The sequence below is a fragment of the Saccopteryx leptura genome, chromosome 5 (genome assembly GCF_036850995.1).
Source record: "Saccopteryx leptura isolate mSacLep1 chromosome 5, mSacLep1_pri_phased_curated, whole genome shotgun sequence".
In the NCBI taxonomy this organism is placed as follows: Eukaryota; Metazoa; Chordata; class Mammalia; order Chiroptera; family Emballonuridae; genus Saccopteryx; species Saccopteryx leptura.
In genome coordinates this window covers 194,090,896-194,105,113 of record NC_089507.1, presented here as the reverse complement: position 1 = coordinate 194,105,113, position 14,218 = coordinate 194,090,896, and the positions used below count along the sequence as shown (strand labels likewise).

At 42.3% G+C, this 14,218-nt stretch overlaps 1 protein-coding gene across 4 annotated transcripts in view; it reads left to right on the top strand.

Annotated features, from left to right (window-relative positions):
* The window catches only part of PANK2 (pantothenate kinase 2), a 42,836-nt gene that overhangs the window by 20,028 nt on the left and 8,590 nt on the right, over nucleotides 1-14,218 (top strand). For 3 of the 4 annotated variants that reach the window (XM_066387311.1, XM_066387312.1, XM_066387309.1), the window contains exons 2-5: nucleotides 527-879; nucleotides 6,018-6,271; nucleotides 10,521-10,697; nucleotides 13,674-13,797. In XM_066387311.1, coding sequence (XP_066243408.1) covers nucleotides 527-879; nucleotides 6,018-6,271; nucleotides 10,521-10,697; nucleotides 13,674-13,797 — 908 coding nt within the window. The remainder of the gene's footprint in view (nucleotides 1-526; nucleotides 880-6,017; nucleotides 6,272-10,520; nucleotides 10,698-13,673; nucleotides 13,798-14,218) is intronic. The other variant, XM_066387313.1, reaches the window with a different exon arrangement.

Here is a 14,218-nt window from a genome sequence, read left to right as displayed (position 1 = left end):
TTTTTTTGTTAAAGATTTGTCTGCGAGCCAGATGCAGCCATCAAAAGAGCCACATCTGCCTTGTGAGCCATAGGTTTCGACCCCTGGCATAGAGCATCAACCTGGGATGCAGTGGTCCCAAGTTTGAAACCCTGAGGTCACTGGCTTGAGCGCAGGCTCACCAGCTTGAGCACAGGTTTGCTGCCTTGAACCCAAGGGTTGCTGGCTAGAGCAAGGGGTCACTGGCTCAGCTGGAGCCCACCAGTCAAGGCAATGCAATATGAGAAGCAATCAATGAACAACTGAAAGTGCCACAATTATGAGTTGATGTTTCTCATCTCTCTCCCTTCCTATCTGTCTCTGTCTCCAAAAAAAGTAAATAAAGTGTGCTGCCAAATCAGATAGAATTGTAATTCTTTTCACCCAGATCTTTTTGATTATATACTCCTAGGAAACCTCAGGGTATGAAATAAGTTTCTGATCTACTAAGTGTAAATTTAGTTTTCATGAAAAAGCTATTCTGACTTTTTATTTCTTCCCCATTCAGTTTTTCCATGGTTTGGCTTGGATATTGGTGGAACCCTAGTCAAGCTGGTTTATTTTGAACCCAAAGACATCACTGCTGAAGAAGAAGAGGAAGAAGTGGAAAGTCTTAAAAGCATTCGGAAGTACCTGACCTCCAATGTGGCTTATGGGTCCACGGGTATTCGGGACGTGCACCTGGAGCTGAAGGACCTGACTCTGTGTGGACGCAAAGGCAATCTGCACTTTATACGCTTTCCCACTCATGATATGCCTGCTTTTATTCAGATGGGCAGAGATAAAAACTTCTCGAGTCTCCACACTGTCTTTTGTGCCACTGGAGGTGGAGCGTACAAATTTGAGCAGGATTTTCTCACAGTATGCATTTTTTTTTTAGCTTATATTCAATTTATGGTAATCTGATTGTTAAAAATAATGCCAGCCTGACCAGGTGGTGGTGCAGTGGATAGAGCATCGGACTGGGATGCAGAGGACCCAGGTTCGAGACCCCGAGGTCGCCAGCTTGAGCATGGGCTCATCTGGTTTGAGCAGAAGCCCACCAGCTTAAACCAATGGTCACTGGCTCCAGCAAGGGGTTACTCGGTCTGCTGAAGGCCCGCGGTCAAGGTACATATCAGAAAGCAATCATTGATCAACTAAGGTATTACAACGCGCAACGAAAAACTAATGATTGATGCTTCTCATCTCTCTCCGTTCCTGTCTGTCCCTGTCTATCCCTCTCTCTGACTCACGGTCTCTGTAAAAAATAAATAAATAAAAATTAAAAAAACAAAAAACCAGTAGCAAGTGGTGGAATGATTCCCATCTCGAATCAAACTTGAATTTTCTTGAGTCAAGCCCTGGCCGGTTGGCTCAGCGGTAGAGCGTCGGCCTAGCGTGCGGAGGACCCGGGTTCGATTCCCGGCCAGGGCACATAGGAGAAGCGCCCATTTGCTTCTCCACCCCTCCGCCACACTTTCCTCTCTGTCTCTCTCTTCCCCTCCCGCAGCCAAGGCTCCATTGGAGCAAAGATGGCCCGGGCGCTGGGGATGGCTCTGTGGCCTCTGCCTCAGGCGCTAGAGTGGCTCTGGTCACAACATGGCGACGCCCAGGATGGGCAGAGCATCGCCCCCTGGTGGGCAGAGCGTCGCCCCTGGTGGGCGTGCCGGGTGGATCCCGGTCGGGCGCATGCGGGAGTCTGTCTGACTGTCTCTCCCTGTTTCCAGCTTCAGAAAAATGAAAAAAAAAATAAATAAATAAAATGAATTTTTAAACAAGGTTTTATATTCTTTGTTTGAATTTCCCTTGGTGGTTGGTTTTCAGTGGTTTCTTTTTCATCTTTGAGTAGGGGAAGGTAGAAGGATCATAGTGGACTCTGGACTATAACTGATGGGTAAGGGAGAAACCTCTCTATTTCCAGGACCCTGCAGAGAGATGCCCTTTGGATCCTGTTAGGAAATCATTCAGGCTGTTACTAGAGATTCAGCGTTGTGTGGTAAATGCAAGGACAAGGGTGCACAGTGGATTTTAGATTTTATATAGAAATTGCGTAGGCCTTTTGGGTTTCTCATTTGTATGAACCAGTGCTAGCCTTGAAAACTGAAAATGAAATGCTTATCAAATCCTGTTTGTACATTAGGAATGACTAATATTTAATAAAGCTGCAGTGAAATATATAGTATTTTAATTTTAAATCATTTTTAATTTTTCCATGACAGTTGACATACCTTATTATATTAGTTTCAGATGTACACCCCAGTGATTAGACATTACACTTACTCAGTGATCATACTGAATGATCTTGCACCCACCTGGCACCATATATATATATATTAGTGTATTATTGATGCTATTTCTTGTGCTATATACTTTACATCTCCATGTCCACTCTAACCACCGTTTTTTTGTTTGTTTGTTTGTTGTATTTTTCTGAAGCTGGAAACGGGGAGAGACAGTCAGACAGACTCCCGCATGTGCCCGACCGGGATCCACCCGGCACGCCCACCAGGGGCGATGCTCTGCCCACCAGGGGGTGATGCTCTGCCCCTCCGGGGCGTGGCTCTGCCGTGACCAGAGCCACTCTAGTGCCTGGGGCAGAGGCCAAGGAGCCATCCCCAGTGCCCGGGCCATCTTTGCTCCAATGGAGCTGCGGGAGGGGAAGAGAGAGACAGAGAGGAGGGGGGGGGGTGGAGAAGCAAATGGGCGCTTCTATGTGCGCTGGCCGGGAATCGAACCCGGGTCCCCTGCATGTCAGGCCGACGCTCTACCGCTGAGCCAACCGGCCAGGGCCTCTAACCACCGTTTTGTACTTAATCCCTTCACTTTTTTCACTCATCCCCTTACCCTGCTTCCATCTGGCAACAAAGTGTTCTCTGTATCTGTGAGTCTATTTCTTTTCTTGTTTATTTAATTTGTTTTTTTCAGTGAGAGGAGGGGAGGTAGAGACAGACTCCTGCGTGTGCCCCCACTGGGATCCACCTGGCAAGCCCACTAGGGGGTGATGTTCACATCTGGGGCATTGCTCTGTTCCTCAGCAGCCGAGCTCTTCTTAGCACCTGAGGCGGAGCCCGGGAGCCATCCTCAGCATGCAGGGCCAACTCACTCCTTTGAGCCATGGCTGCAGGAGGGGGAAGAGAGGAGGGGGAGGGATAGAGAAGCAGATGGGCACTTTTGTTTGCCCTGACTGGGAATTAAATCTGGGATGTCCACACACTGGGCTGACGCTCTACCTCTGAGCCAACTGGCCACACCTTATTTTATTTTTAAGAATCAGTTGTTGATAATTACTGCCATTTTATTGTTCATATTTTTTTTGTTCATATTTTTTATCTTTATTTTTTTTTCTTAAAGAAGATCCTTTAACATTTCTTGTAGTACTTAGTTTGGTGGTGATGAACTTGTGCTTTTTCTTGTCTTTGAAGCTCTTTATATGCTCTCTGTTCTTTGTTTCTAAATGATAGCTTTGCTGAGTAGAGTAATCTTGGTGGTAGATCTTTGCTTTTCATCATTTGGAATATTTCTTGCCAGTCCTTTCTGGCCTGCAGAGTATCTGTTGAGAAATCAGCTGACAGCCTTATGGAAGCTCCTTTAAGGTAACTAACTGCTTTTCTCTTGCTGCTTTTAAGATTCTCTTTGTCTTGAAACTTTTGCATTTTGCTTATGATGTATCTTGGTGCAGGCGTCTTGGGTTCATCTTGTTTGGGACTCTCTGCCTTCCTGGTCTTGCATATCTATTTCCTTCACCAGGTTAGGGAAGTTTTCTGTCATAATTTTTTTTTTTTTTTTTGCGTAGGTTTTCAAGTTCTTGCTCTCCTTCTGGCACCCCCATGATACAAATGTCGGTGCACCTTAAGTTGTCCCAGAGGCTTCTTATATTTCCTCTCTATATTTTTGGATTCTTTTTTTCTTTTTGCTGCATTTAAATTTGTCTTGGCAGGGAGGGCTCGATCAGATGAAATAAGGACAGTGATGAACAATGCAAGGGTTTGGGTTCAGTCGATGAGTAACTTAATTTGTTGTTTTTTTGAGAGAGGTAGGAAGGGAGATGAGAAACATCATCTCATAGTTGTGGCACTTTTTAGTTTCAATGATTTGCTTCTCATATGTGCCTTGACCCAGGGGCTCAAGGTGAGTCAGTGACTACTTGCTCAAGTCGGCAACCTTGGGATCATGTTTGTGATCCATGCTTGAGCTCATGAGCCTGCGCTCAAGCTGGTGACCTCGGGGTTTTGAACCTGGGCCTTGAGCATCCCGGGTCAGCGTTTTATCCATTGTGCCACCACTGGTCAGACTCTTTTAACTAGGGATTAAGGATTAAGATGAAGTTACCTCTTCCATCTCCACTGTGGATCAGAATAAATTGCACATAAATGTAATCAAACAAGGGGGAGAACTTGCAGGGTTGGTTGTCAAGGGAAACAGGTGCTTTAGGGGTTGCATATTTACATTTGTCACATATACAATATTAAGTATGTATGCTTGTAGCGGTCAGATGGGTTAGAAGTTCACAGTAAAACGTGGAAGTTTCTTTATATCATGTCTTCAGTGTCTCCTCTGTTTAAAGTTATATATCTTTGCATGACTGTGACGCAGACATATAAACAGTTTTTTTTAAAATTTTATTTATTTTGTGACAGAGAGAGTCAGAGAGAGGGACCGATAGGAATGGAGAGAAATGAGAAGCATCAATTTTTCATTGTGGTACTTTAGTTGTTCGTTGATTGCTTTCTCATATTTGCCTTGACGGCGGGGAGGGGGCCTACAGTAGAGCAAGTGATCCCTTGCTCAAACCAGATGAGCCCGTGCTCAAGCTGGCGACCTCTGGGTCTCGAACTTGGGTCCTCCACATCCCAGTGTGATGCTCTATCCACTGCGCCACCGCCCGGTCAAGCTAAACATAATTTTTGTTTGTTTTGGTTTTTGTTTTTGTTTGTTTTACAGAGACAGAGTCAGAGAGAGGGATAGACAGGGACAGGCAGACAGGAACAGAGAGATGAGAAGCATCAGTCATCAGTTTTTTGTTGCACATTGTGACACTTTAGTTGTTCATTGATTACTTTCTCATATGTGCCCCGACTGCAGGCCTTCAGCAGACTAAATAACCCCTTGCTCGCCAGTACCTTGGGTCCAAGCTGGTGAGCTTTTGCTCAAACCAGATGAGCCTGCGCTGAAGCTGGCAACCTCGGGGTCTCGAACCTGGGTCCTCGGCATCCCAGTCTGACGCTCTATCCACTGCGCCACCACCTGGTCAGGCTAAACATAGTTTTAAAGATAGGCCTATTATGTATATTATTATATAATGCTTCTCAGCTTGCTTTTTTGACTAACAGCATGCCTTGGAGTTGTTCCCACTTCAATTCTTGATTGAATGAAGATCCTCTGTATAGTGTCTCATAATATAAATAATAATTTATTTAAGTGAAGTTAAGTTGATAATTTTTAAATTCTGATTCTGCTAAAATCTCACTGTCCTCCAGAGGCTGTAAGTTGTTTAGATAGTGGAAAATTTTTACCTTCTTAGTGCCCACTTGCAGCCTTTGGGTTTTAGGTTATTAATAATAAAGTGTGGCTACTTTGTTACTGTCCCAGAGCCTTGAAGATGGCCTTTTGGGAGGCAGGTGTTAAACTTTGCAGCTCCCACTATGTGTTACCATGTGCTCACATTACTTAGATTTCTTGGAGCCTGCTTTCTGATAGGGGTGTCGCCCAGGCTGTGTTCCTGCTTCATCCTGTAAGCAGACATCTTGTTTGCTGCTTGGGTATTGGTGCATTTCTCCAGCTGCTGCAGTGAGTGGTCTGTAGGTAGAGTGTATTTGGGACTGTGGGAGCAGGAGTTTGTCCTACCAGTCTATCCTTGCTTGTTGTCTCCAAATTTGTTCTGTAAGCATGCACAAATAATATACCCCCTTGAGTGTGCTTCTGTGGTTTGTGTGATACAAATGGGATGCCTTAGTTAATGGAATTTTTATTTCTGTTTGGCTTGTTAAAAAGTCTGAAAACATTTTATTTCATTACAGATAGGTGATCTTCAGCTTTGCAAACTTGATGAACTAGATTGCTTAGTAAAAGGAATTTTGTACATTGACTCAGTTGGATTCAATGGACGGTCACAGTGCTATTACTTTGAAAACCCTGCTGATTCTGAAAAATGTCAGAAGTTACCGTTTGATTTGAAAAACCCATATCCTCTTCTTCTGGTGAACATTGGCTCTGGGGTTAGCATCTTAGCAGTATATTCCAAAGATAACTACAAGCGGGTCACTGGTACCAGGTAGGTCTCTTATATTCTTGATATCATATGGCTTAACACTGAGTTTTAGGTATTACATATATATACAGTGGTACCTTGAGATACGAGCAGACCAACATACGGATTTTTTTTTTTTTTTTTTTAAAGATACGAGCTGTGACTCGATCCGTATTTTTGTTCGAGATCCAAGCAAAATTCCAAGATATGTGATTCGGGAAGCTGCCGCTGGTTGGCGCATTGGCTCATGGGTTTAGTATGGGCAGCACAGCACCATTATCTTGTTCTTTCTCACGTGTTACCTGCAGAATCAAGTTGAATCTTGTGTGCTGTACTCGTTCTTGCATCATTTTTGCATTTTTTACTACCTTTTTTTGTGTGCTATCATGGGGCCGAAGAAAGTGATTGTAAAGGACAGTGGTGAGAAGAAGAGAGTGATGTCGATAGAAAAACATGAGTGTGGTGTACGAGTGATTAAACTGGCAAGGCTGTACGTCCGCAATACATCTACAATTTGTACCATCCTTAAACAAAAGGATGCCATCAAAAGCACAAATTCAGCAAAAGGAACTACAGTTCTGTCCCAGTTAAGGACAAATATCCATGAAGAAATGGAGAAGCTTCTGGTGTGGGTGAAAGAGAAAGAGCTGGCAGGAGATACAGTGATGGAGACTGTAATATGCGAAAAGGCAGTTATTATTTACGGCGACTTGAAGAAGAACGAACCATCAACCTCAAAAGAGGCAGCAGAAGATACATTTAAGGCAAGTCACGGCTGGTTTGAAAATTTTAAGAAGAGATCTGGCATGCACTCGGTGGTGAGGCATGGTGAACCTGCGAGTGCTGACGTTAAGGCAGCTGAGGAGTACACTGCACATTTTGCTGTGCTTATTGCAAAGGAAGGCTACAGCCCCCAACAAGTGTTCAACTGTGACGAAACTGGATTGTTTTGGAAAAAAGTGCCCTGGAGGACTTTCATCACTGCAGAGAAGCAGCTGCCGGGCCAGAAACCCATGAAGGACTGTCTGACCCTTGCATTGTGTGCAAATGCTAGCAGTGACTGTAAAGTAAAGCCACTGCTAGTGTATCATTCTGAAAATCCTTGAGCCTTTAAGACTCACAAGATTCTTAAAGAAAAACTGCAGGTTATGTGGCGCGCCAATGCTAGGGCATGGGTTATGCGGCAGTTTTTTATTGAATAGGTAAGTCTCCTCTTTGGTCCTGCAGTGAAGAAATATCTTCAAGAAAATAAACTCCCAATGAAAGCATTACTAGCCTGACCAGGTGGTGGCGCAGTGGATAGAGTGTTGGACTGGGATGCGGAAGACCCAGGTTCGAGACCCCAAGGTCGCCAGCTTGAGTGTGGGCTCATCTGGTTTGAGCAAAAATTCACCAGCTTGGACCCAAGGTCGCTGGCTCAAGCAAGGGGTTACTCAGTCTGCTGAAGGCCCATGGTCAAGGCACATATGAGAAAGCAATCATTGAACAACTAAGGTGTCGCAGTGTGCAATGAAAAACTAATGATTAATGCTTCTCATCTTTCCGTTCCTGTCTGTCTATCCCTGTCTATCCCTCACTCTGACTCTGTCTCTGTAAAAAAATTAAAAAAAAAATTTAAAATAAAATTTAAAAAAATAGAAAGCATTACTAATCCTTGAAAATGCTCCAGCCCACCCACCTGGTTTTGAAGATTACATTCTCAATGAGTTCAAATTCATGAGAGTCCTCTACCTCCCACCCAACACGACCTCAATTTCACAACCTATGGATCAGCAGGTCATTTCCAACTTTAAAAAGCTTTACACAAAGCACTTGTTCCGCCGCTGCTTTGAGGTGACTGGGAGTACAAATCTAACCCTTCGAGAGTTTTGGAACGATCACTACAACATCGTGATATGTTGACTCATTATTGAGTTGGCATGGCAAGAGGTTACAAGAAGAACCTTGAACTCGGCATGGAAAAAGTTATGGCCTGATGTTGCAGACAGGGACTTCGAAGGATTCGAACCAGAGACGGAGACCAAGGTAGAAGCGTTGGAGGAGATTGTGTCCCTCAGAAAGTCGATGGGTCTGGAGGTAGATGAGGGTGACGTAAATGAGCTCGTTGAGGAACATGAGGAGGAACTCTCAACTGAGGAGTTGAAGGAGTTACAGATGATGCAACATACGGAGCTTCTGCAAGAGATTAGTAGTGAGGAGGAGGTAGAGTTGGAGGAAGTGATTTCTACAAGTGAAATTAAAGACATGCTGGCAATGTGGGAGAAGCATTCAATTTTCACTGAAAAGAAATACCAGAAAAAGTTTCAATTGGTTGTGCTTCAGTGAACACTTTTTTTTTTTTTTACAGAGACAGAGAGAACGTCAGAGAGAGGGATAGATAGGGACAGACAGACAGACAGGAATGGAAGCATCAATCATCAGTTTTTCGTTGCAACACCTCAGTTGTTCATTGACCGCTCTCCCACACGCGCCCTGACCATGGGCCTTCAGCAGACCGAGCAATCCCTTGCTTGAGCCAGCGACCTTGGTGAGCTTTTGCTCAAACCAGATGAGCCTGCGCCTAAGTTGGCGACCTCGGGGTCCCAAACCTGGGTCCTCCACATCCCAGTCCAACGCTCCATCCACTGCGCCACCACCTGGTCAGACCAGTGAACACTTGTTTGTCACATTTCTGCAACATTTTAAAAGGCAGGCAAAAGCAAACCTCTTTGGATAGATTTTTATTCAAAAGTCCTACAAGTGAAAGTGCCGAAAGTGCAGCCCAAAAGGCAAAAACAGGTGACGATTAAATGAAAAATACATAGTGTTAAGCTTAGGTTAAGTTTAAAGTTAAAGTGCATTTTTTTGCAATTAAGTTTCTCTGGTTTCATTTTAAGTAAAGAAAGTGCAGTTTTAGTTTTTTTGGGGGGGGGGTTTTGTATTTTTCTGAAGCTGGAAACGGGGAGAGACAGACAGACTCCCACATGAGCCCGACCGGGATCCACCCGGCACGCCCACCACGGGCAACGCTCTGCCCACCAGGGGGCGATGCTCTGCCCCTCCAGGGCGTTGCTCTGTTGCAACCAGAGCCACTCTAGCGCCTGGGGCAGAGGCCAAGGAGCCATCCCCAGTGCCCGGGCCATCTTTGCTCCAATGGAGCCTCGGCTGCTTGATATACAAGCTGATTGACTTATGAGCTCGGTTACAGAACAAATTAAACTCGTAAGGTATGAGTTTAATTGTATAATAAAATATATTTTTTAATTATCCATTTTTAAAATTTTTTATTGATTTTAATTTATTGTGTTTTCATAGATTCTAGTGTTGCCTTGAATGCATCCCCCCTCCCAGGTATTACATATAAGTAAACCTTTAAGAGTCTGTTAAAATGATGTGAAAGATAAAACTTTTTCTGGGATTATGCAAACAAATGTTTCTCTTTGAAATTCAGATTTCATGACCTACTTTAATCTGTATTGCTCCAGGTTTTCTTACTGTATAAATATCTCATTAATAGACTCATTGAGACTCTCGTCCCTACCTTCAACTAGTATATTGTGTGCATATGCCATAAAATAATCAGCTCGGTAGCATCTATAATGAGAAGGCAAGGCAAGATCCTAGCTTTGTATAGGCATACACGCGGGTGGATGCATAGCCGAGGATGATGTGAGATATAGAAGTTGAGCTATTGAGCAATAGAAAAATGATTAGGGGGTTTAGTCTGAAAAGGGAGAATTAGGTGACAGATGAGAAAGGAATATACTTTGATTTAAGGATCAGTGATCACTTGAATGAAAATGAGCTGGGAATTAAGACAAGTTTTTAAAAAACATCTGAGTTTAAGAATGAGAGGAGTAAGGGGAAAACATTTATGGGAGAGTTCTTGGAGGTTGGGGACTGATGAGTCAGGGTGAGAAGGTGCCTGTGTGAGTATGACTTGGGACATAGGAGTTGCCAGCACGGTCCTAACTGGGCTGATTTGCACTTGAGATTCCTCGAAGTCAACAGATGCTCAGACTGAACTGGAGACAGGGTTTAGAGGGGCCCTGTGTTTTGCCATGTTGCTTGTTGGTGCATATGAATGTATGAATGTATTTAGCTTCAAGGTATCTATTAGGGACCTATTTTTATCTTTTCACAGACTTGTTTCTTACTGGTGGCATCTGCATGATTGGGTTAGGGCAAGAGGGCATTGGTATGTGAATATGGTTTGGGGTTCATAAATATTACCTTCCTATTTGAAAAAATGTTATAATACTTATAATATTATGTTGTTTGTTTTTAATCACAGTCTTGGGGGAGGAACGTTTTTTGGTCTCTGCTGTCTGCTCACTGGCTGTACCACTTTTGAAGAAGCTCTTGAAATGGCATCTCGTGGAGATAGCACCAAAGTGGATAAACTAGTGCGAGACATTTATGGAGGGGACTACGAGAGGTTTGGACTGCCAGGCTGGGCTGTGGCTTCGAGGTAAGAGGGCATGGGTGTTCTAAGAGTACAGAAATAAAATATTAAATATTGTGTATTTTTTCCTTTTAAACAGCTTTATGTACTATAAAATCACCTGTTTAACATGTCCAAATTTAGTGGTTTCTTGGATGCTTACAGGCTTTTGCAGTCATAACGATAATCTAATTTCAGAACATTTTTCATCCTTGTATTCATTAACTGTGGTCGCTGTCGCGCGAGCCCCCCCCCCCCCCCCCCCCCCGTCCCCTGATAAACACTAATCTGTTTTCTGTCTCTAGAATTGCCTGTTCTGGACACTTCATATAAATGGTATCCTACAATTCATGATTTTGTGACTGGCTTCTTTCATTTTGTTAATGTTTTCAAGGTTCACCCATTTTTATTTCTTTATTAATTTTAGAAATGGGGGAAACATTGATTTGTTGTTTCACTTATTTAAGGGAATGAACCTACAACCTTGGTTTGTTGGGACCTGAGCTACCCAGCCAGGGCCTTGCTAACACTTTCTTTTTAAAAATTTTTTTTTATTTTTATAATTCATTTATTGATTTCTTTTTTTTTTTTTAGACAGAGGAAGGGAGAGAGAGAGAGACAGAAACATTGACCTGTACCTGTACATGTCCTGACTCGGGACCAAACCCACAATCTTTGCGTATCAGGATAGCGCTCTGACCAACCCAGCATCCGGCCAGGGCATTGCTAACATATCTCATTGTGTATCTCTGTGGTTTTAACTGCCTTACTAGGTGGAAAGTCATCTCTCATTGTGGTTTTGATTTGCGTTTCCCTAAGGATGACTAAGGATGTTGAACATCTTTTCATGTACTTATTGACGTCTGTTTGTCTCTCTTCTTTGGAGAAATGTCTGTTCAAGTCTTTTACTTATTTTTTTTCTTTTAAGTTGTATTATTTGTCCTTTATTATTGAGTTGTAAGAATTCTTACATGTTGTGGAAACAAGTACCTTATCAAATCCATAATTTGAAAATATTTTTTCCCATTCTGTTGGTTGCCTTTACTTTCTTGATGGTGTTTTTTGCAGCAAGAAGTTTTAAATCTAAACAGATAAGATGAAGTCCATCCTCTCTATATTCTTTCAGTGCTTGTTCTTTTGTTGTTACTTACAAGAAATGATCACCTAACTTAAGAACATGAAGATTTACTTCTGTTTTTTCTTTAAAGATTTTTATAGTTTTAGCTCTTATATTTAGGTCTGTGATCCATTCTGAGTTAGTTTCTGTGTATGGTGACCATAAATGAATGGTTTGTTTTGGATGCAGTCTGTTCCATTGATGATTATCATTATGCCAGTACCACAGTGCTTTGATTACTGCAGTTTTGTATTAAGTCAGTGGTAGTCAACCTGGTCTCTACTGCCCACTAATGAGCGTTCCAGCTTTCACGGTGGGTGGTAGCGGAGCAACTAAAGTATAAATAAAAAGATAGATTTAACTATAGTAAGTTGTTTTATAAAGATTTATTCTGTCGAACTTAGCGAAAATCTGACATAAAGTACTTGGTAAGTAATTATTATTATTATATGCTTTAACTTGCTGTAACTCTGCTTTATAAATTTTATAAAGCAAAGTTACTTCCCTACTTTATAAATCACTATAACTGTGGAACCGGTGGGTGGTTAGAAAATTTTACTAACAGAGATACACAAGTGGGCGGTAGGTATAAAAAGGTTGACTACCCCTCTATTAAGTTTTAAAATTGGGAAGTGAGTCTTCCAACTGCTCTTTTTCTTTCTTTCTTTTTTTTTAATTTATTGATTTTTAGAGAGGTTGAAAAATTGATTTGCTGATCCACCTGTGCATGCTGTCATTGGTTGATTCTTGTATGTGCTCTGGGAATTGAACCCTCAACCTTGGCATGTCTGGACGATGCTTCAACCAACTGAATTACCCAGCCAAGGCCCTCTGTTCTTTTTTAAGATTGTTTTGGCTTGTCTGTGTCCTTTGACTTTCTATATGAATTTTAAGATCAGCTTGCCAAATCTCTGCAAAAAAGGACAACTAGCATTTTGGTACGGATTGTGTTGAATCTGTAGATGATTTTGGATATTATTGCCAGCTTTAACAGCATCTAGTCTTCTGATCCCAGAAGATGGCGTGTCTTTCTATGTATAAATATTTAGATGTTTACTTTCTTTCACTAGTGTTTTGTAATTTTCAGTGTATAAGTGTTATTCTTTTGTTAAATATATTTCTAAGTATTTTCTTTGATGCTATTGTTAAGTGGAATTATTATTTTTGGATTGTTTGGAAATAAAAAATTTTTGTGTGTTTGGGCATATGGTTTTTAATAATAGAAAAGGCACCCATATACCCATGCTTGCTTACTAATTTTAGGTACTTTGTAAATGCTATAGATTTCATTTTCTATGTTTGCAGTATTTGCTCATTGATAATAACTTTCTTTTCTCATTGGATGGGTTTGTTTTCTGGGCAGTTATTAATGTAGCAATTCTGCAGGTCTGTACTTTTGAAGTTCTTGATCTTAGGGAAATCTGAAACTCTTTATGTAGTTTACTCTGGGACTTGGCTGTCTACACTTTGCTCTACTGGGTTAAAGCAGTTAGCAGATGAGAATCTAATCCTTTAGCTGAGTGGAACTGCTGGGCATTGGGGAAGGAATTGCTAATGGGGTGTCTTTCTGGAACTTTCCCTGGTGCAGGAACAGTAGTGCCTTACAGTGGATGGGATGAAATCTTAACATGTGAATATCTGCTATCAAATCTTGATATATTTCTGTGGAACCCAGAAGGAAAGCCATTTGCTCATTTAGAATGCTTGAAGGTTCTCTTTGAAGCTGCATTTCTCTGAGCAGATTGTCCTTTATTTTGTAATGAAAAGTCTAAAGATTTGAACATTGCTCCAAAAGTCACTTTGATCTTAGTAAAATAACATTCAAGTTCTGGTGGGCTGTGTTGCCTTTGGTTTATCAAAAGAATATTTTTTTTCCCCCATCACAGCTTTGGAAACATGATGAGCAAGGAGAAACGAGAGGCTGTCAGTAAAGAGGACCTCGCCAGAGCAACTTTGATCACCATCACCAACAACATTGGCTCGATAGCAAGAATGTGTGCCCTTAATGAAGTAAGGGGACACGAGTTTCTCTAGTTGCTCTGAGGAAAATACAGAACATCCCAAGTGGGCCCCACCTTGTACACAGTGTCTGTCTTCTCTGAACGGGGCTTAATTGTAGTCATTTGTGGTGGAGTTTGTTTCATTGGCCCAGTTAAAATTCTTCACATATAGATTAATCTTGATTTTTTTTTCTTACTGAAGATAAACACTGCTACTACAGAAGTAGAGGAGAAAGTAGAGGAAGGCAGGCGGGGAGCCAGTACTCCAGGCGATGGGGGACTGTTGGGTGGTGATGACGGATAGTGATGCTGGATCTAGACTCCATGCTCGTGTGGAGCTCTAGGATTCCTGGGAAGGGATCCAGAGGGGGTCACTGAAGCTGGGAGAAGACGGAGCGGGCAGCGGCGCCCGTGCTCCCCTGCTCCCTCCG